General features: G+C 41.3%; 1 protein-coding gene across 1 annotated transcript in view; it reads right to left on the reverse strand.

Moving 5' to 3' along the window:
- MARCHF10 (membrane associated ring-CH-type finger 10) overlaps positions 1-16,140 on the reverse strand; it is a 75,895-nt gene extending 59,755 nt beyond the window's left edge. The window contains exons 1-2 of the mRNA XM_054574824.1: positions 16,051-16,140; positions 2,237-2,356 (exon numbers count right to left, since the gene is read on the reverse strand). Coding sequence (XP_054430799.1) covers positions 2,237-2,356; positions 16,051-16,140 — 210 coding nt within the window. The remainder of the gene's footprint in view (positions 1-2,236; positions 2,357-16,050) is intronic.
- Between the last annotated feature and the right edge of the window lie 7,377 nt (positions 16,141-23,517).

The following is a 23,517-nucleotide window of genomic DNA, read 5'->3' on the forward strand; positions in this document are numbered from 1 at the left end:
AAGCTTTAAGAACCACCAACTTTTCATAGAAATTTAAGTAGGGTTCACACCTAGGAAGGGAATTCTCCAAACCAACCAATGATCCTGGGGGCTGAGGATTTCCAGGATCTGGTTTGAGTCTCCTAACGGGATCTCTGGCTTTACTCCTACCAAGGAAACATTGAAGGATTGAGCCAGAAGGAATCAATGTTACGGAGTGCGCAAGTCAGATGGCTGCTGAAATGATACATTCAGTGACATCTTTTCTCCCCCTGCCCCTACTGTGCTTTTGTATCCAGAGGCAAACCCTCTAGTGTCCCCCAAGGAATATCTGCAACACACGCAGCCAAGTAAGGGTGAATCTGACTGTGGAAAGTTCTGATTTGATCACTCTTCTTGACAGACAAGATACGACCTTGAAGGCACTTGCACAGTCCAGGCCCAAACCCTTGGGATATCATTATCTGGAAAAAATTGGGATTATGTAAGTAATGCTGTTCTGAGTTCTCTGACATACCAAGAGGTGACACAGTGCAAACACTGAAAACTCCTGTCCTTGTATTTTAGAACAGAAATGGCCAGTTTTATGCATTCTCCCACTTATTTTTGTCTTTATTTCATAATCACTTTTATATGTACAACCATGTCCTTTTTAGATGTGGTCTGAGTGTTTTGCAATGATGACTTAAAGAAAGAATAACTTCCAGAGCTGAAGAAAACTACAGGAATCTGTCACCAGCCTGTCCCCCAAATAAGTTTGTAAAGAGGAGTGTGAAACTTCAAGTCCTAGAATATCTCAGATGCATGAGCGTTGCCATACAAAACAGCCATGACTACGTACGTGGATCTTTGCATGAAAATGGAAGGACCCAGCTGCCCATTGTTTAGTAATTCCAATCTAGGAAGATTGCTACCTGCTTCCTATTTGACTTAAGTTGCATTACATTTTTATATCTGTTTTTGATTTTTGTTCCTATGTACAAAAATGTGAGAAGTTATCTTAATGCCAAAAATGTGTTGTTCTAGCCAAACAAGATTTAATTTTTGGATTAATTTCACTCCCTAAGTTTAATCCACATTGGGCATTATACTCATATGTTGTACTTGAGTAAAGGAAAGATCCAGGCGACATGTTCTTCTCAGTGCTGCCAATATTGTGAGATAGTCTTTCTTACCTTCAGACTGTAAAAGGAATATTTTATTGTGTGATTGTATGTTCCTTAATAGGCAGTATAGATCTCTCCCAGGGATATAGTTACATCCATAAACATCAATCATTGATGTTTTTAGGTGTCCTTTGAACATTAAATAACCGCAGTGTGAACATCCTAGATTAGAGAAGAAATCCCAACAAGAACTTGATTGATACCAGGTATCCAGGATCTATCTCAGGGATCCATACCACCAATAGAAAAGAGAGTCCATCCTCGCGAGTAAATTTCAGGCATAAAATATTAAATAAGAATTCATAAAAGGCATATTACTCATCTTAAATCAATTCACCATGCTGACAACGGGTGTTGAATGCAGCTTGTGGTATTTAGCTTACCTAGGATAAGTAAAATTCTTACACAGATAAGAGCTTACACATGCAATATGGTCAGACAGCCCAGTGGTTCAGAGGACCCTCTCTGGGTTCAGACTGCCTGGAAAGGAAAATCTACTCTACCATATTCTGGCTGTAAAACCTGAGGTAAAGTTTCCTAACTTTTCTAATGCTCAGTTTTCTCCTCTGTAGAATGAGGCAAATAATATATAGAGAATTAAGAAAATTAAATAAGCTAATGTGTACAAATACTTAGCACAGTGTTGGAACATTGCCAGCACTCAAATAATGGTGACTACTAACTACCTCTGTTATCACCATCATCCTCATGTAGCTATTATGTTATATTGATCTTTTTATTTATTATCATCCCAGACAAAAATATTTGAACAGTGGCTAGTGAGTATGTGATGCAGCATTACATTTTACTCTCTTCATTTAAAATAAAAACTGGATTTGCAATGCAATGGGTTAGACTATGAGGAAAGAAGAGTAAGGCTGAACCAGAGAGATGAGGGAGGGTCACGTGGCAGAGGATGGTACCCAGAATGGGAGCTCGGGCCCCTGCCTCTTCTGCTCTGACCCTTAGGATCCTTCGGTATCTCCTTTTTGTGTTGGCTTTTTCCTAAGTAACTAACGCACACGTACGCACACACGCACACACGCGTGCGCGCAGGGCAGCAGGAGAATGTCTTCCAGCATTCTAAGTACCTGTTTGGAAGATGACCCACTTGAAAATCGGGATCTCTCAAAATTTGTCTCTTGCCCTCCAAACTGATCTCCATTCTTCTCATTTGGGTCTCTTCTGCATTCTTGTCGTCTCAGACAAGCCTGGAAAACAAAAGAGGTTTGTTTTGGTTTTTTGGTTGCCTTGGGTCTATGACTAGCTTTGATACCTTTATGCTTACTTCCTATTGTGAAGAATGTGAAAGAAGTCATGAAATAAATACACGATGGACATCTCCAGTGTGCAACAGTACCTGTTATCAAGGATGAACACACCCACCTAGGCATCACTCCCTCTTCCCTTTGCCCCAAATGCTAGATCAATAATATTAGTCGTGGCTTTCATAAATTCAAACAACAAACATACCGAGAGGCATTTTGTCAAATATTTATCCAGCAATGGCCTTCTTCGGGAAGTACCTAATATACTGTATGAACTTCTCCTTCTGGTCTCTTTCTCTTCATAGCTCCTCACTTCCACTCTACTTTATCCGTTTGGATTACCCCCTAGTTACAGGGGAAGAATTTGCATATGTGAGCCTTTAGCACATGCTGTTCCCTCCACTGGGAGTGCCTTTCCCAGGATATTCTCCCGACAAACCCTACTGATCTCCTAACAACTAGCTGGGTAGCATCTCCCATTTTCCCTGCCTCACTACTCTTCCCTGGGCCAACTTCACGGCTCCTTTATACAGCCATAGCTTGAATTATGCAAAATTTCCCCCCATTGTATTTAGTTGTTTTGTTTTTGAGTCTGTTTCTCCTGCTGATCACTGAGAACAGTGAGAGTAAGGACCACTTCTATTCAAACCCCCAGCGCGAAGCATTTAATGTTAATTGAATTGCATTTGTTTTGGAGGAAAGTAACAATCCCCAAGTGCAAAATAATAAAAATGTAAAAACAAAAATAATTTTTTTATTTTTAAAAAACAAAATGAAAAGAAAACTTAGTTCCGAAATATTTCTCCTTCAGTATGGAGATTGAACAAACTGAAGAATATCATGTACTATGGGGATTTCAACTGATAATGTAAATACCCCCAAAGAGTAAAACTCCTCGGAGCATTTCCAGAGTAGCAGAGCCAGTGGCTGAATTCACCATTGCCCTTCCGCAGCCACATTATCCATGTCATAGTAAAGAAGGGTGGTGTAAAAACCAACATTATTGTTTCTAAACTGGGCCTTACATGTCTGCCTTCTTGGCTGGGTTGAGAAAGATTTCTTGGGGATTTTTTCACTTCTATTGGAAAAACATCTCCTTCCTTTTTTTTTTTTTTTTTTAAAGATTTTATTTATTTTTAGAGAGAGGAGAAGGGAGAGAGAATGAAAGAAAGGAAAGGAAAGGAAAGGAAAGAAAGAAAGAAAAAAAAGAAAGAAAAGAAAGAAAGAAAGAAAGAGAAAGAAAGAGAAAGAAAGAAAAGAAAGAAAGAAAGAAAGAGAAAGAAAGAGAAAGAAAGAAAAAAAAAAGGTGTGAGAGAATCATTGATCCGCTGCCTCTTGCACCCGCCCCAACTGGGGACTGGCCCACAACCTAGGCATGTGCCCTGACCAGTAATCGAACCAGCATCCTTTTGCTTTGCCCAAACAACTGAGCCACATTGGTCAGGGCACATCTCCTTCCTTGATGTATAAGGACTTGCTAGGGCCTCCCGTCATGGGGGAAAGCCTAATATTAGGCTACAAAGCTAGGAATAGAAACGACCTGATAGTATCCAAACATTTTCCACTTTGGAAATCAGAGAGTCAGTTATACTGTGCTTCACAACGGAGTTGTCGGGGAAGCGCCGGCTTCCAGTCTCACGCACAGCAGCCAGTTGGTCACCTGGCTTCCCAGGAGAAATGTGCAGATTAACACCGCCTTGCTTGGAAAGGGAGAACAGCCCAAAATGTTTTTGGTTTTTTTTCCTATCTCACAGTTAATCTTATTTCCAAAAGCTATTTCATATAGATAGATAGCCATTGTAATAAATCCTGGGCAGTGTTTATTTTAATAAATAATTTAAACAACAAAACTCAAAAATACTAGACATTAACTATAGTAATTAAAATAAGCACCAGAAAGAGTTAGCTGGAGAGCTTAGTGAAGGTTAGCTAAGTATGGGCCTTTTTTTTCCTGTTTCTTCTACACTGGCTTGTGATCAGGGCCCCTGTTTGGTAAGTGCCCCGGTTTGGCGTGCTGTTTCCTGGAGCGGCAGATGTCTGTGTTACTCTAACCTGCTGATATCAAAGGAACGAGAAAATGCTGATGGGCTGAAAGTGGAGGAGCCCGTCTCAGCAAAGGCTTGCAGGACCCAGGCAGATTCTGTGGGATGAACAGAATTCTTGTGGGCTGAATGTTTTTTGAAAATTCTCTCCAAGAATGCATGTGACTTAAATATTTCTTTACCAAAAGAGGATGAGGAATAGAATGGTTTGCAATGATGAAAAAAACTTTTCCCTCTGGTTCCTTATCCCTTCGTTCATAGAGAGGCAGGAGGACAAATCTGTGGCAAGGTGGGTACTTCCAATTTCTTTATTTTGATCCAGCCAAGTGATCCTTCTGTGTAAATCAAACATTAATCCTCTCAAAGTCATAGCTTTGCTGATGAAAAGGAACACAGGGACAGAGCCAAGTCTGGGCTTCCAGTCCTAGAAACAGCAAGAATCCAGCCATACTCCCCCCAGGGGCTGGTTTTCTTATTATTTGTAAATGTCAATGATTTTTTTTGTCATTGTTGTTAATGCTGGTGGTGTTTCTACTTTGGGGGTCCTGAAGTGACGGGGCAGAGGAGTGTGTCATCCACAGGATGGGGAGGAGGAATGGACTAGTAATTCACAGTCACCAGGGGCTCTCCTTGCCCGGAACCTTCAAAATACTCCCTTTCAAATTCACATGCCTGGAGCTGGAATTGCTATAAATAAGTTTCTGTTCACGTGACAGAACTCACTGAGAGCAGTCTTGACATTGAAGGCGGGTCAGGTAACTTCTTATTCCTTTCTTCTGGAGGAGGATTGGGGCTCCTCCTTCACTCTTCCTTGGTGTTGTTTCCCCCCACCCCACACTCCTCCCTCTGACAACAGCTCATGCAGTCAGGCCGCCTTCTGTGCAGAAGCTACCACTGTGGGGGCAGAACACAGAAGGTGCATACATGCCTGTGGAGGATGACGTGGGTTTTGTGACTCACTGTAACTCAAGCCTGGTAAATATGACAAACCCCCAGCTCTGCCACTTTCTAGCTTCGTGACCTTGGGCGAGCTGACTAATTCCATTGATTCTCACCCCCCTCATCTGTAAGAGGGAGATGCGAGAGGGCCAGGGGTTGCTGGCATGTTAGGGGAGCTCCCGGCAGAGCAACTGGCTCGTGGTGAGTGTCCAATAAAAGAAACTCAGCATCACCATCACCATCATTATCTCATGACAAGTTTAATTGTTTCCAATCCCATTCCTTGGTTTACTTCTATTTCTAAAGTCAGCCTCTGCCAAATAACGTGACTCTGATCTTGGTCACAGAGGAAGAAAGACTTTCTGTCCCGGCCTGAGTATCATCATTGTGTTTCTGTCCCGGAAGTAGACAGTTGTTTCCTCAGCAGCCAACTGAGGAGCTCCAGTTCTAGTCACTCAGGGATTCTCTGTAAACCACTTTTTTTCTTTTTATTTTTTTATTTATAAGTCATGTCTATTCTATTACAGTTGTCTCAATTTTTCCCCTTTTGCTCCCTCCACCCATCCCACTCCCATCCCTCGTTCCCACAGTCAATTCCCACTCTGTTGTCCATGTCCATGGGTCATTCATACATGTTCTTTGTCTAGTCCCTTCCCCTTCTTTCCACCATTGTCCTCTTTCCCCCTCCCCTCCGGTCACTTTCAGCCTGCTCCATGTTTCCGTGCCTGTGGTTTATTCTGTTCGTTAGTTTACTTTGTTGAATAGAGTCCACTTATACGTGAGACCATATGTTATTTGTCTTTCATCAACTGGCTTATTTCACTTAGCTTAATATTCTCCACTTCCATCCATGTTTTTGCAAAAGGTAGGGAGTTCCATCTCCCTCTCTTTCTTTCTTAAATGTAGATCGACTTTATTTATTTTTTTTAAATGTCAAAGTTAATTATAAAATATTTAAAAAAATTTAAAACCATTATGAAGTCTCAGCAATTAAATCAACATGACACCAGCACAGAAATAATCAAGTAGATCAATGAAATATAATGAGCATTCTAGAGACAAACATATATATCTGGTTAATATATGTATGATTAAGTTGATATTTCAAATCAATGGGTAAAATAAGGCTTATTCAACAAATAAGGTGCATGGACCACTATTACTTGAAATAAAACAAATACAGAGCCCTATTTCATACATTATACAAGAAATAGTCAGGTGAGTTAAAAATCAATATGTAGAATCTAAGGAGTTTTCAAAGAAAATATAACTAATATTTTTCATGACCTGAAGTAAAATATTCAACCCCAGAAGCTATAAAGTAAATATTGACAATATGACTATATTAAACATTTAACTATATAGTAATATACATATAAAAAAAGTTAAAGGACAAGGAATAGAATAGAAAATTATTTGCAACACATCTAAAACATGGTTAATAGATTTTTTGTTTCTTGGTTTGTTTTTTTTTTAGGGAAAAAAGTTCTACAAACCTTTAATCAATAAAAGGATAAAGAATACCAAAAAGTCATTTAAAGCTTTTTTAAAAAAAATAATAGAAATAGGCAAGAAATATACTAAAACAGGTTTAGTTTCAACAAATAGTAAAGGAACAATTAAAATAACATCATTGTCATAATCAGATTAATGAGTATTAAAAATACTGGTAATATCAAGTATTGGCAACTCTGAAAGGAACTGGGTATTCATAGAAACTTTTTCTTCATCTTAAAGCAGTCCCTTTAGCATATTTTGCAGTGTTGGTTTGGTGGAGGTGTAGTCTTTTAGCCTTTTTTTTTTTCTGGGAAAGTCCTTATTTTGCCTTCCATTTTAATTGAGAGCTTTGCTGGGTAGAGCAGTCTTGGTTGTAGGCCTTTGCTTTTCATGACTTGGAATATTTCTTGCCATTCTCTTCTGGCTTGCAGTGTTTCTGTTGAGAAGTCAGACGCTAGCCGTATTGGGTCTCCCTTATATGTTATTACCTCTTTCTCCCTTGCTTGCTTTAGGATTCTCTGTTTGTCTTTGATATTTGCCATTTTAATGATGATGTGTCTTGGAGTGGGCCTCATTGGGTTCCTCTTGAATGGGACCTTCTGTGCTTCCTGGACTTGTGTGGCTTTTTCTCTCCTCCAATTAGGGAAGTTTCCCATCACTACTTTTTCAAACAGGTTCTCTATCCCTTCCTCATCCTCTACTCCTTCTAGTATCTCTCTTATATGGATATTATTACGTTTCAGGTTGTCCTGCATTTCTCTAAATGCCTCTTCATTCTTTTTGAGTCTTTTTTTCATTTTCTTGCTCTTTCTGGGAGCTTTTTTTCTACCTTGTCCTCCAGCTCGCTGATTCAGTCCTCAGCTTCATCTAGCCTGCTTTGGATTTCTTCTCTTGTGTTCTTCAATTCAGAAATTGTATTGTTCATTTCCTCTTGTCTCTTATGGATAGTTTCTATGTCCTTTTTCATGCTGGTGTAGTTTGCAGTAAGTTCCTCATAGTTTCCCTGTAGTTTTTTGTAATTTTCTCTTAGCTCACTGAGCTCATTGAGCTTCCTTAGAACTGTTGTTTGGAATTCAATATCTGATAGTTTACTTGCCTCTATTTCTTTTAGTCCTCTTTGTGGGGATTCCTCCTTTCCCTTCGAGTGGAGGGTATTTCTTTGTCTTCCCATTATTTGTGAGACTCTTCTCTTTTGCTTCTGCTTAAGTTGATCTGTCTTGATTTCCTGACTTTGTGGTGTGAACTTTGGGTTCTATGGTTGGAGACTGCTGTTTTTACTTTCTGGATCTGCCTCTGATGATGTCAGATGTTGACCCTGTCTGACCTTAGGCAGTCTGATCGAGACTTCCAGTAATATACTGTTTGCCCGGTATATCCTTCTGGTGCTGCCGCCCGTTGGCACCCGCCTGCCTTCTCAGGTCTGTACTGCACTCCTTACCAGTTTGTGCTAAAGCCGATTCTTCTGTCTCCGAGGTTACAAGTCTCCTCTCTCACTCTTGTTCAGTTGTTTGTTCCAGGTGATTTCTCCACAGTTTAGTTGTAATTCAAGGTTGGTCCTGGGAGGAGGTCAGTGTGACTTCCACTCACTCCTTCACCATCTTGATTCTCTCTGTCAACTACTTTTTATTCAGAATTAGTTTTTGAAATCCACAGGGATGCTCAAAGATTCTTTTGTTTCTTTTATGATCAGTGTCCTCTTTTACCTGGGCTCCTGCTGCCATAAGCAGCCATCAACATACCACAGGAACACTTCCCAGCCTCAAAGTCATGGCACAGAAACCATCCTAAGACTCAACTATACACTTCAACAAACAATGACCCCCTGTCAAGGTTAGTGTTACTCAAACTCCGCAAGCATTCAGGAAGTGGGAGTCACCACTGCCTTCAATTGGTTCTTTTTGGTTGTCTTTCTTATGACCTACATGCATAGTCCACAGTTTGGGGTTTTATTTAGCACTGGTGATATTATTAAAGCTCATTAGTTTTGAGAGGCTAAGTAATCACATGAGTTGATTTCCTGTTCTAGCCAAGAAGAGTAGAGAAACACATACCTCAGAGGTGAGCAGAGCACAGGACCCGCCCACCCCATTCCCATGGGAAGGGAAGTTGAATTTCCTCCATTCCCTCAACTTTCTGAGTGGACAGTTCCAAACCCTCATCACCTGGCATAGTCACCTATCGTGTTCTTGAACAAGTTTATATCATCATGTTCATTGTTTGATCTATACTTGAAGGAATTAGGATGAATAAGTAACATGAAATAAACCCCCCTTGAATACATTTGATACATTATGAAAAAGGCATGCTGAAATGCCAAGTAGGATCTTTCTCTCCAGCTTTCAGTGGACACAATGGCTAAATTCTGCCTCAAGTTACGTAAACACATTTGACCAAAAGAAGAAGAAGAAGAAAAAAGCTATGCAACATAAACACCCTTGAAGAAATAGAGCCAAATTCTGAGATGGCATGTAATTATGTACTAGTTACGAGATTCTGAAATAGCATGTAATATGCCAAATAGATGTTTATTTCCTCTTGTTTTTTCAAAAGGGTCCCACCCAACCACTGAAAGGAGTAGCATCAAAATAACTCAGGGTGGGTTTAACCCTCCCCTCCTGCTGCTAGCACACAGACCTGTAAAGGCACTGCTAATTTGGTGCATACCAACCCTTAGCATATTTTAGGATGTAGCAGGGATGGTGTGTACGGGAGGTTTCTAAGGGCTTCAATTTGAGCCAGTTCAAAAAGACAAGACAAGCACAGGAAGGAATATGTGGCAAACGTATATGCTTTGGGAGTCATATCTAGTTATTAGGTCTTAAACTATTTGTACCCCCAGAAATGGGGACTCCTTAGTGTCCAAGCAAGTCACTGCACTGTGAGTGAAAGCTGGGAGTTCTGCAAGTAACTATCCAAGCTCATCAATGACCCAGAGTTTCAGTATCTATCCAATACAAAGTCTTCTTTAGTAAATTATCTAAATGCAGATAGGTAATATATGGACCAAGTTATTGAGGGGTCATTAAAGTCATGCAATTGATTCTTAACCCCATACTTTAAATTCTTTCTGGAACAAGGTAATAGGTAGATGAAATAATCTAACTCACTCATTGTGCTCCCATTTCATGTAGTTTCTGTAGGTTGCTATATACTTCAACAATACTCAGAACATCTTAAAGACAACCTCATTTATTTCTTGCAGACCTTGTGGTGAGTGGCTTTGAAAGTACTCCATGAGGGTGGATTATTTGCCTTGTAGGAATAGTTACAAGTGATCTGGACTTAAGTCTGGTACACAGAGTTGGTGGTTATACTGAGTAACACTGGGTCTCATCTATGACAAGGTGTTTGGTTCAACCAAGAAGAGTAAGATTCCACCCCTGCCCTTAAGAAGCTGTGGTCCAACATGAAGGGCACACCCTGAGTACCCAGCTTAGGTGACAGGGGAGGCTGTGCAACTGGACCCTACAGGACACCTACTTCATTAGGCCACATCACCAATACATGGAGTCAAAGCAGCTCTACCTGATACATAGAAACAAACACAGGGAGGCTGCCAAAACCAGGAGATAAAGAAACATGGCCCAAATGAAAGAACAGATCAAAACTCCAGAAAAAGAACTAAACAGAATGGAGTAAGCAATCTATCAGACTCAGAGTTCAAAACACTGGCTATAAGGATACTCAAGGAACTTAGTGAGGACCTCAAGCAACATAAAATGATCAAGTGAGAAATAAAGGATACACTAATTGAACAATTACAGGGAAACAACAGTAGAGTGGATGAAACTGAGAATCAAATCAATGGTTTGGATCATAAGGAAGCAAAAAACAACCAATAAGAACAACAAGAAGAAAAAAGAATCCAAAATAATGAGGATAGTATAAGCAGACTCTGGGACACCTCCAAGAGGTCCAACGTTCTCATCGTAGGGGGCCAGAAAGAGAAGAGAAAGAGCAAGAAATTGGAAATTTGTTTGAAAAATTAATGAAAGACCACTTCCCCAATTTGGTGAAAAAATAGACATGCAAGTCGAAGAAGCACAGAGAGTTCAAGACAAGATGGATACAAAGAGGCCCACTCCAAGACACATCAGAATTAAATGCCAAAGGTTAAAAATAAAGACTCTTAAAAGCATCAAGGGAACAGATGTTAGTTACCTATAGGGGAGTTGCCTTTAGACTGTCGGCTGACTTCTCTAAAGAAACTTTGCAGGCTAGAAGGGACAGGCAAGAAATATTCAAAGTCATGAAAAGCAGGGACCTACAGCCAAGATTGTTCTACCCAGCAAAGATATCATTTAGTAGCAAATGGCAGATAAAGAGCATCCCAAACAAGAAAAAACTAAAGGAGTTCATCATCACCAAACCATTTTTATATGAAATGTAAAAAGGACTTATTTAAGAAAAAGAAGATCAAAACTATGAATAATAAAATGGCAAAAAATACACTGTATCAACAACTGAATCTAAAAAACAAACTAAGCAAACAAAAAGAACAGAGACAGAATCATGGATACAGAGAGCGTTTTGATGGTTGCCAGATGCAAGGGGTGTGTGGGGGAATGGGTGAAGAGGTGAGGGGATTAAGAAGTACAAATAAGTAGTTACAGAAAAACAATGGGGATGTAAAGTACACTATTGGAAATAGAGTAGCCAAAGCATGTATATGCATGACCCATGGACATGAACAATGGTGTGAGGGATTGCCTAAGGGAGTGCAGGGTGCTGGGTGAAGTGGAGCAAAAGGGAAAAAATCAGGACAAATGTAATAACATAATCAATAAAATATAATTAAAAAAAAAGAAGCTGTGGTCCATTTTGAGAAGAAGTCACACAAAAGATAGTTTCACAAGCAATGTGAGAGACGTATAAAAAGAGTACTGTGATATTGGAGTGACAGATGATCTAAAATCAATCATGGTGATGGCTGCAATTTGGTAAATTTACTAAAAGTCATTAAATTATACATTTAAACAGGTGAATTTTATATGTAAGTTATATTGCACTGAAATTGTCTTTTGGAAAAAGGTGGTATAGGAGTATAGAGGTTCCCTATGGTTCTAAATTAAAACAGGGGTCCTCACCATCCTTACTAAGAGTGTCAGATTAGGAAGGGTAAGAAGAGGTTCAAGGCATGGTTTGTATTTCGGCTGTCTTGCTGTGGTTCTTGGGTCTTGGACTTGACCTTAAGTGGGGGGAATCAACTGAAGGTTTTCATGCATTCCAATGGCATTGTTAAATTCACATTTTAGATAGATTTCAAGAAGGCAAGACTAGAGGCAAGGAAACCAGTGATAAGGATATCGTGATAGTCTTGGAGAGAAAGAAGCTACAGAGGCTGAAACCAGGGTGGTGGCAATAGGATAAAAAGGAAGGCGCAAGGACATGAGCTTTTCAGTAAATTTAGCAGGATGTGGTGACTGGTGGCATGTGGGTGGTAAGGGAGGAGGAGGAGTCAGGGAAGGCTTAGGTCACTATCATCAGACAGGGAACAGAGGGGAGTGAAGCATAGAAAGGACATGTAGAGTGCAACTGTGGCCATGCTGAATTTGAGGTGCTTATGCAACATCCGATTGGAAACGTCCAACAGCTGGTGTGCGTCTGATTCCAACACTTCGGGGAGACTTGGGTTACAAGTCATTAGTATGTGAGTGGTGGTTAAAAACATAGGAGGGGAGCTCTGACCAGTGTGGCTCAGTTAGTTGGGTATTATCCTGCGCAGCGAAAGGTCACTGGTTTGATTCCCAGTCAGGGCATGTGCCTAAACTGCAGATTAGGTCCCTGTTGGTGTACGTACCAGAGGCAACTGATTGATGTTTCTCTTTCACATGGATGTTTCTCTCCCTCTCTCCCTCCCTTCCTCTTTCTATAAATAAATAAATAAAATCTTAAAAAACATAGGAGGGGATGAAATGGGTCATAGAGACCTTGTGAATTAGAAGAAAATTATGTGGAGAATGGAAAACTGGGGGGATTAACATTTGAGGAGGTGGGGAGAAGAATGTGAGAGAAACAGAAGGAAAATCAGGAGAGTGTGATGTCAGAAAGCCGAGGATTAATGTTTCAAGAGGAAAGAAGTAATGGCGTCAAGTGTAGATAAAGCTCCAGAAAGCAAAGACTTAAAAGGTGTCCACTGAATTTGGCTATGGGAGACAACATTTTCAGGGGCAGTATGGCAACCACCAGGCTGCAGCAGATCAAGGATTGAGTGGGAGGAGATGAAATGGAGTTAGAAATGTAGCTGACTATTTGGGGACATTTGGAGACTGGAAGGTGCTGGGGCTGTAACTAGAAAAGGACACATGCCCACAGTCAGCTTTGTTTTGTTCTTAGAATGTAGAGACTTGAGCATGTTTTGTAGGCTGAGCCAATGAGAAAGGACATTTCAAAGACACAGATGAGAGGTTCATGGATGGAGAAGGGCTGGATATGGAGGGACATGGACCAAGATCTCAGGCTGAGCACTAGCAGGGAGAGTGTCACCTCACCTTTCTGGACTTGAGGTCTAGGTGGGTATGTAGCCAGATGGAAGGGGTGGGTGTTGAGCAGCTGCTCACCTATGACCTTGGGTTCTCTGCTTCGCTTCCTGTGTCTTTCAAGCAGGAAGAGAAATTCTTTGCTGAAAGTATGGGGATTGGAGCTTTGAAAAAAGTAGAGAAGTTTCAAATAGTGATGATAACCGAGGGGGTTGATGGACAGGTGAACGTGTTGAAGTGAATCATCCTCCATTCCTTTCTTTCTCGCAATCCCGCTCCTCCAGCTCTCAGCAGCATGTCTCCGCCGCTTCTATTTCCTTGTCAGGCAACTGTGACCTCTACTCTTACTGCTCTGGCCTAAACCACCAGAATTTCTCTCCTAAATTTCCACTGTACTTTCTTTACTAGTTTTTCTTCTGGCTCTCTTTCCTCTTTCAGACCTTTCTCCATATGGCAGCCAAAGAGATATTTTAAACATGTATTGAGTTGGCTAAAAAGTCTGTCTAGTTTTTTCTATAAAATCAAAGATACATTTTTCATTTTCACCAATAACTTTATTGATTTGGATATTTTGAGTATGACAGCTATCTCCTGTGTGATACAATGCTGATTGTTTTCAATTAATGTCTTGATTTGATTGCTATCGGCTTTAACTGATCTATCCAATTGTGGAGCATCATCCAGCTAGAAATCACCAGCATGAAACTTCTCAAACCACTTTTGACACATTCAGTCACAGCACCTTCTCCCTATACTGCACAAATCTTTTTTTGCATTTTAGTTGTATTTTTATCTTTCTCAAAATAATAAAGCATAATATACCAAAAAATGTTATTTTATTCCATCTTCAATACTAAAATGGCTACACAAAAATTCACAAGTTTGATAAGATTTTAAAAAAATGCTTGCTGATATGACAACTGTCACAGTACAATCTAACAAAAAATTTTTGAATGAAGTTAAAGACAACTAAGCACTACTACAGCCATCTTACAGAAAAAAACAAATGAAATTTTGGCCAAGCCAATAGATCAGATCATACCACTCCCCTGCTTTAAATCATCCAATAATTCTCATTGCGATAAGAATAAATTCCAAGTACTAAGCTTTGTCTTGTAAACACAACTGGGCCCTAACGACTTTTCCCACATGGGCCCTTGGTCAATGTGTTTCAGCCACTCTGGCTTTCTTTTCTTCCCTCCGATGCCCCAAGTTAGTTCCTGCCCCAGGGCCTTTGGTCTTGGTGTCCGTCTGCTCAGGATGTTCTGGTCGGCTCTTTCCCATCATTTACTTGCACAGCCAGAGTTACTCTCTCAAAAAGGGCTTCCTTGCCTGTTTGAAGGAGCATCACTCCCACGCCCATTACCTCTGTTTTATCTGCCTCATTAGGGTCATCAGTAACTGAAGCGATCTTACAGACTTACTTGTGCGTTTTATTTGTTTCTCAATTCTAGACTAAGAGCTCCAGGATAAAAGAGACTTTGTTGAGGACAAAGTAGGCACTTAAGTATTATTATTTATGAGGACAGTGTTGAAAGTGTCCTTATTAATAAGGACAGCATTGAAAGCCCAACAGAGATTAGAAAATAAAACTCCAGTGGCTTCAAGTCACACAGTTATGTGATTTTTTTCCCCAACAGAGAGCATAAAATAAGATTGATTATCTTATGCACCTGTTCTTAAGACAATTTCAAACAAGTATTTTGAAACATGGGTTGGGTGGCAGAGGCATCTGTGAAAAGTAGATATACTCCCAGTATGACCAGTTCGAGTGTTTATATTCTCACTATTTTATAGACATTCTCTCCATCTTATAGTCTTGCAGGTATGTTACCAAGTTGTGGGAGCAATTTGCTGACTCCATTTCCAGCCCCAAAGCTAAGTTGTGTCATACAGGTGAAAGCAGGTTACTGAGATAGGCCTGGTTTCCTTGGTGACCTGGTAGGTTCAGTTCTATTTGAAATTGCTAAGAAGAAAAACCTGGTAACTGGCAGTTCTGTGTTTTCCTTGGGGAAGGAGTGCTTTTCAATCCTTGGCTGAGGCTGAGGCCCTGCCTCCCGGGTGGATGAGGGTTGACCTCGGGGCCAGCGGCCTGAATGACACTTCCTAAGTGCTCCCTGCATCCCACATCCCGTCTGGCAAGTTTGTCCTCTGTGAGCCCTGGGCAATTGCATCATGACCCCTCAGGCTCTCCGTCTGTTTTGTTTTTGCATGTAAACACTGTAACTAGGGTGATGAATAATTAGCTTAGTGTGGAATGTGCTAACCACCTTTCTTCTGGCAGCATGACAAAGAAGGGCCATATCATTTTATAAATGGTAGGACGACCCAGTTTGCCTCCTTAATGTCTTTTTCCTTGATGGCTGGTTTATCAAATGTAAGCTCTACTGCCATTTGTTGACTAGGTTTGTGTGCCAAGCTCTGTGCTAAATACTTTTAAAAGGTTATTTCATTTCATTTTCTTGACAATATTACAAGTGGGTACTCTTACTATCCCCATTTTACAGGCGAGGAAAGTGAGCCTCAGAGGTAAAGTGGCTTTTCATGGTCCCACAGCTTGTAAGTGGTGGGTTTTGGATTTTAGAAAACTATTGCTGCGTATCATGTATGCGTACTGCCTGCTGAATTCTCTCCTAACGCTGCAAGCAAAGGTGGAAAGTAACTTGTTTCCTGCAATTACCTGGTATTCAGACTCCACCTTATGCTGCATGTCCCGCAGATATTGAACATCACTGAGGAACTTCTGTCTGTCCCTTGCTTCATGCAACATGATTCTTAATCGCTGACCTGCATATAAAAGATACATAAATGGGCTGTGATGGAACCTTTTGTTACTTTGCCATATTTGGAATTAGTATAATTGTGTTTCTCCTTTTTATTAATCTAATTTCCATTGTTTGAAAAGCACAGGTGCTCCTTTCGGATTGAAGGGACTCTTTGTACGGGTGTGGATGCCCTTACCACCCTCTCATTCTGGGCGTAAATAATGCAGCCATCAGCTGGCTTCAGTGATCCTCTTGCGGTTAGTCACACGGAGTTAGATTGGCAGACACCTGATTCAGAAGCAGGTCTACAACACGACAACAAAGAGAACCCAAGAACCTAGTTAAATTGTAAATGGCTGAAGTTATGAGACCCTGGGAATTTAAATTCAACTATTCAACTATTTTGTCACCCTTATTCCAACCCAGGCACTATGCTGGGCACTGGGGTATAGCAGTCAGCAAGATGAGCACAGCCCCTGTGTCTGTGGTGTTTATGGTCTAGGGTGAGAAGCCTGACCTTGAACAAGTAAACCCTGATTGTGATCAATGCTATGGAGAGGTATGGGGTTCTTTGAGGGAATGCTATTATGGAAGGGCTCAAGACGGCCTGGGACACCAGGTTTCCCTTAGGAAATGGCACTGGGTGTGCTAAGGAGTGAGCCAGGCAAGAAGGGGGACAGAGAGTATCTTGGACAGAAAGGACAGCAGATGCAGAAGCCTCAGGGCAGGAAGGAACCGGTGTGGGTGAGAAACAGGAGGGCCGGTGCAGCTGGAGCAGAGAGACAGGGAGAACAGCAGGAAAGGTCTGGAAGGTGGGTGGGCAGGGGCCAGCTCCTGTGGGTGGGGCCTTGAGGCTCAGGATTCGAAGAGCCACAGTAAGACACTGGAAAGTTCTATCTGGGAGTAGATGATTACCTTTGCATTTTTAAAAGATCCCTATAGCTGTTGTATAGGGAATAGATGGGTGGGGGTGGAAGGAAGTGGGGGGTGGGTGTGTGTGGAGTAAAAATAGAAATGGAAAGACCACTGGGGACATATTACAGTGATCCATATGAGATAAGATGGTGATCAGACTTGGGTAGCAAAAGTAGAGATGAGGAGGAGGTAGAGGAGATCATAGCTACTATTTACTGAGCCTCTGGACATTATAAGCACTTCCAGAAATTAACTCATCCATATCTTCACGACCGTGCTCTGAGGCAGGCACTGTATCTCTGTTTTTGCAGATGAGGAAACTGAGGCACAAAGAGATTCAGTAACTTGCCCAAGAAGGAGGGACACGTTTGTGAGAAAGTAACTTGGAGTTCAGAGTGTCTGGGGTATAGCAAGTGGAGATGTCAAGTAAGAACATGTAGGTGCTCTAGAGCTGACTAGAGAGGCAAAGATTTGGGCATTCCTGGTATTTTGGGGAACAATTGAAGGTAGAGGCAGAACGGGTCTTGAGAAGAAGAGGACCTAGGACAAAACTCTGAGCAACACTAAAATTTAACAACAGGGAGCCGAGGAGAAACCCTGCAAAGAAACCAGAGAGGCAAGAGGGAGAGCCAAGTGGGTGCTATTTCATGGCTGCCGAGAAGAGCGGGTTTCAAGAAGGAGGTTGTTAATAACGTTGGTGGGAGCATTTAGTAGAGTGACAGGGCTAAAGACAGGTTGCAGTGGGTTGTGTAAATGAGAGGAAAGGAAGTAGAGACAATGCTTTCAAGGAGTTTGGCTCTGATTGGTGTGGCCTAAATTTATGTTCACTAAGTTATTAAGTGGCTCTGTTAATCATGAGTCTGCTGGGTGGATGTTAACTAGACATTATGGCAATCATTTTGCAATGTATACAAATATTGAATCATCATGTTGTATACCTGAAACTAGTATGTTACATGTCAATTAATACCTCAGTAAAAAAAAAAAAAAAAAGAAAGAGTCTGCTAGACTTCATCTATAAGGTCATCAAAGTTTCCACACTATTGTCCAGTGAAGGTCTTTCATTTATTTCTACAGATATTTTGTAGTGACCACCATGTGACAGATGCTTTCTAGGCTCTGGGGAAACAGCAGGATAAGACAGACAACATTCCTGCTCCACATGTTTATATTCTGCCACTTTTATTCCTTCTCTGGTTTTTCAATTGTGTAGACATTGGCAGAATCAGCTTGTCCCTGACTCATGGTGACGCAGGGTCTGGTCTTGTTGCTGTGAACTCTCTCCAGCTTTATCATCTAGCCCCGAGCCACAGGGATGATTGTGTTGGTCCCTCAGGGTTATTTTGTTTTAAGTATGGAAAATTGGTCTTTGAGAGTCAGAATCGAAAACTGGCAATTCCATAATCTATATACAAAACCTAAATCTCTGAGCATTTTCATAGTCACTGCATTAAAGTTTAACCTTTAATGAGGTTATATTTTAAAAGGTCCCTTTTAACTTTTCATAGGAATTTGTACCTGCATAAAATGAAGTTCCTACCCTTTTCAGGAAACGATGGTGTTAAAACAGGCAGAAAGATGAACCCCTGATGCTACTGTTGGAAAGAGAAGCCTGTCTGAATATTAATCAGGCAGAGATCATAAGATTCATAATGAAAATATGTTAATGGTCATTAAAGGAGCACAACCCAGAGTCCACTTGGGTGATACATTTTGGTTACAAAGTTAATGTAGAGAAGCTAGTTAATCTATCCTGCTTTAATGCAGTGTTATTTTAAGGAGGCTTCTAAGTCAAGAGCCATGATATGACTGTTTAAATAGGTAGGAAATAACATTATTTGAATTACTTGCTAGGTTACCACTGACTTCACAATCACTTACCAAATAAAGGACTTTAAAATTGCCTACAAAAGTTTCTTTTCCCTCCCATAAACTCTCTATTCCTATACCTTACCATAAAAGTGACTAGAAGCATCATGATGCTACATGTGATTTCTTGTTTAAGTACATCAATACTTTGTGAGATTAAACAAATACTACAGGCACCAGGGAAACAGATTGTTAGAGGTAAATCAAGAAGATGGTTGAGTCCCAGCATTTAGGCAAACATTCTCCACGTTTTTGAAGTGTCACTTGAACTTCATACTGTACTGTGGGTTTGACAAAGATGACTAGGATGAACAAGAAACAGAAATAACTGTGTGGAAATAAATCCACATGAGAAAATGCTTAATTTGTGGATCTCAACTTTGTGGGCCTAGTCAACCAGATGGCCATTTCAAGCCAAAAATTTTTTCTTCAGCAAATACAGACAGGTGGAAGGGGGGAGAAGAATGATAAAATGTGGGCAAGGCACATATTTCTAAAGTAGCTTCCTGTATTCACTTGTTACTCACCTTTGAACTGCATTTCAATTTAAATCCACTCATGGTCATGCGCACTTCTGTTTTAAGTCTCTGGTGATAACAGAGTGTGCCAAAATTATACTTTAGAAAATAACATAAGAAACCATTTTAAATTGGGAGGGAAAAGAAAAGGCAAAGGGAGTAGGAGGCATGTGGGAAAGCAAGAGTGAATGACCCTTCTTGGCCTCAAAATTCTACGTATCTGTGAAATTTCAATGAGGAATATTCTAAGAACTCGGTGACATGTGTATCCCTCTGTAGTGCCAATTTCCAATGAATTCAAACCAAATTTTCCTGACTGAGGAGAACAGAACCTGATTGCAGAAATGTTTTTCAGTTTGCTAAAACACACACACACACACACACACACACAACTTTATATCTATGCTTTCTCTTCTGCAACCACATTTGTCAGGATTGACTTGAAGGGATTTATTTTTAATAATAAACAAGCTAGCTATTTTACTGCTTTCTTAGTATGTTCTCATCGTAGAAATACTACTAAAGTGAATATTTTATTGGTTCAGCAATAAAGAAAAATATAAATTTAAGCCCCTCCTTAGGCTGAAGCTGCCTTTGAAACAAAATCTAAAGGGCTATGTTAATACCTGACAATCCAGTGTATAAAGTCCCCCTAAGATGTACAAACAGCCAGTTACAAAAACAGTCACCAGGATGTAAATACAGCATAGGGAATATAGTCAATAATATTTTAATAACTATGTATAGTGCCAGATGGGTAGTAGACTTATCAGGGTGATCATTTTGTAAGTTATATAAATGTCTCATCACTGTATTGTACACCTGAAACTAATATAATGGTGTATGTCAACTGTAATTGAAAAATAAAAATATTATTTTTAAAAATTTCCTTCTTTTCCACAGTTGGGTGCCTAGAAGAATTCAAGAGACGTTGTTCGTCCTTTTACACAAGTAATTTGTAATGACCAATATTGCAAGATTTGTTTAAATTTTAGCTTTAAAAACCATACAGAGTTTTAAAATCTTATTAAAACATCTTGAGTATAAGCAACAGTGATGAATGAATGATTCGGGCCTAATTTTCCTCACACTCTGATGCTGAGAGGATACTGTGGCAAAAACAAAAACAAAAACAAACAAACAAAAAAAAACAGGAGGAATTGAGAGGGGTCAGGGGATATGATCAGATTTTTCCAGTCAGTTTGGCTTTAGAAATCAAGGGCTGCGGGTGGGGTGGGTCTGGGGCTCCTTGGAGTTGACTCCTTATTTTATTGTGAAACTGTGAAAGAAATGGGCGGTCGCACCCTGACCACCAAGCACAGAAGGGGGAGACTCAACGTGCCACTGGGAAACTTCAGTGGGTGGGTGGTAGTGTCACAGGTGTGACAAGCAATTTGGTGTTCTCAACAATAATATCATCAACAGTTTTGCACTCCGAGGCCGAGGGTCGTGTGTACCTCTCCTAGACCGCAGACCAGGGCAGTCTGCAGGCAAGTTATGTAGCTGTGGGCGGCTCACAGCATGCAAATAAATAATCGCAGAGACCCCCAAACCTGTCCCTCTGAGCGAGAATAAAAACGGGCGCTGTGCCAGCAGGAGGTAGTGGCCAGGCACCCAGGCTTCAGGCCCGATTTCCCTCCGCAATCGTATTAGTCCCCTCCCCCCACCTCCTCAGAGGACCGGGGCCGCTGGGGCAGGCCGGCCTGGCCGTTACCTTGCTGGGCAGTCCTTTCTCCCTAGCCAGGGGCTAAGGGGCCGAGGGGCGGGGCAGGCGGGCTGGTCCCAGGCGGAGGAGCCGCCCATCAATCGCAAGGGGGCAGTCCCTGCTGTCCTCTTCCTCCTCCTCCTCTCTGGTCTCCCCTCCCACTACTGGCCCCTCTTCCTCCTCCTCCTCCCCGGCAGCTTTCCTTGGCAGCCGGCCTTTCTAGGGGCGGAGGCGGTGGGGGTGGCTCCCTGGCGTCCTTTCGTTTCCCGGGCAACCGGCCTTCTCCCTCCGCAGCTGGCGTGGGGGTAGGGCGGGGGCAGGGGCGTGGGTGCCCTCCGGTTGCCGTGGGAACAAGTGGGATGCATTAGCTGCGACGGCAAAGCGCTCGCTGACTGACTGCGGAGGGCGGAGAAGAGATGCTGAAGGAGGGCGGGGTGGATTGGCTTTGTCTTGACGTCCAAACCCAAACCTGATACCGAGGCCTTCATTCCTACCCTGGATCTGTGCTGTGCTTGGTAAAGAATGAGAGTAGAAAACGAGAGGGAAATATTTTTAATTGAATAAAACTATATTAAAGGCAGTGCATGGGTACAGGGAAAGATAGCGCAGCCCTGGAGTTTGAGCTGTGCAGGGGGTCTCCACAAGGCCTGCTTCAACATAAAATGGAAGACTCAAACGCTCAAGGGTGGCAGAAGCGAGACTAGAGCCCAGTTACTTCACGGTTGTCACCAATACTGGCTGACTTTCCCAGGGAAGGAGGTTCTCACAGGGTCAGAGCAGTGCCCACAGAGCCTCGCCCTCTCTCTGCCAGGTTTATTTGTCTGTGATTTTCATAAGCAAAGATGATTCTTCTGTTTATTTTGTATATGGGGTGGGGCAAAAGTAGGTTTACAGTTGTAAGTACGTGAAAGAGTTTATTCTTGTATTATTATGTATTAATTATTGTACTATTTCCCATACAAACAACTGTAAACCTACTTTGCCATCTCCTGTATTTAGACATTTAAAAACTTGCCAACTGATATAAAATTAGTGCATTTTTGATTGGGTAGAGAATAGGAAAAAGGGAGAATAGAAATTCTTGGACCTTCCATGAGTTCTCAGAATCCCTCCATGTCTGTGGTTTGGGGGGCTTCTCAGCACTCCCCACATCCGGTTGGCAGCTGTGTCCTCGGCAGCATTGCACCCCTTTTTCTATTCTTATTACTACCACTGGAGTTTGGGAATCCATAACCAGATTCTTGTAAAGGCCTCCTAACCACACCCTGAACCCCCATCTTCCACACCCTATCCCCACCATTTGCCCTATTTTGTAAGCAGCATACGTCTCGTTGGTCCCCTCTAAGAATCTTTCAAAAATTCTCCCACTTCTGAGATGAAGTCCATTCTTATCGTGGACTTTCCTATGTCCTTCCCCAGGGCTTGCTTTCTTGGCTTTCCTTCTTCTCCACTTCTCCACTCATATTTCAGCCGGAGGAGACTATGTGTAACACTGAGCATCCCCTTCTGCCTGCACACTAACTCCTAAGACATCCCCGAGCTGAGCAGAATTCAGATAAAATGTACTTAGGCCAAGTCTTTGTTTTGGGCATTTTGTCACTCAGCCTTCATTGGTCCACCTGCAGTCAATACCTTTCCTTCTCCAGAAGCCCAACCCAGATTCAGTTCTCTGCTAGCTATCAAGTAATCCTTATTAAAGCATTAACTGGTAATTGAAGTGTTAACTGGTAAGTATTATACTAACTCACGACCTCTCCCCATGGTTTTTGCCTTTCAAAAGGAGATGCTTAAAGATGCAAAATCTGTAAGACATACCAGCTGAAATTATAATAGTGAAATAATAGGTAGAGAGCTTGTTCTCTTGGAGCTAGGACACCTCTTAAGTAAAAAACAATTACAATGATTAATGATTAACAGAGGAGGAGGTTGAAGCCCGGGTTAGGTAGTTGAAGGGAAAAGACGTGCCCATGGACACAGAGTAAGTAGCAGAACAGGGCTCGGAGGCAGAGCATCTCATTTCCAATTCACTGATGTTGCCTAGAGCAGAAAAGGCGCCTTGGTACACATGGGCCCAGACTTTCCTCCTTCTGCTTCAAGATCTGTTTAAAATAATACTACCTACCTCAAAAGATTGCTATGAGGATTAAATGTGAGAGAATAAAAAAAGGATTTAACATCATACTTGGCATATAGTAAACCCTTAATACGTGATAACTTTACTTTCTGAGGCACATTTTAAGATTTTATTTAATGCCTATAAGTGTAAACCAAAAGTATTTAAAAAATTTAACAAAGCTTGGAGATACCACTTTATGGCTCGGTTTTAAACTCTTCTACATTTCAAATGTCTCCAGAAATTAAGTTCTTTGAAAGAA

The sequence above is a fragment of the Pteronotus mesoamericanus genome, unplaced genomic scaffold (assembly GCF_021234165.1).
Source record: "Pteronotus mesoamericanus isolate MK-2021 breed Mesoamerican mustached bat unplaced genomic scaffold, CSHL_Meso_final contig_269, whole genome shotgun sequence".
Classification (NCBI taxonomy): domain Eukaryota; kingdom Metazoa; phylum Chordata; class Mammalia; order Chiroptera; family Mormoopidae; genus Pteronotus; species Pteronotus mesoamericanus.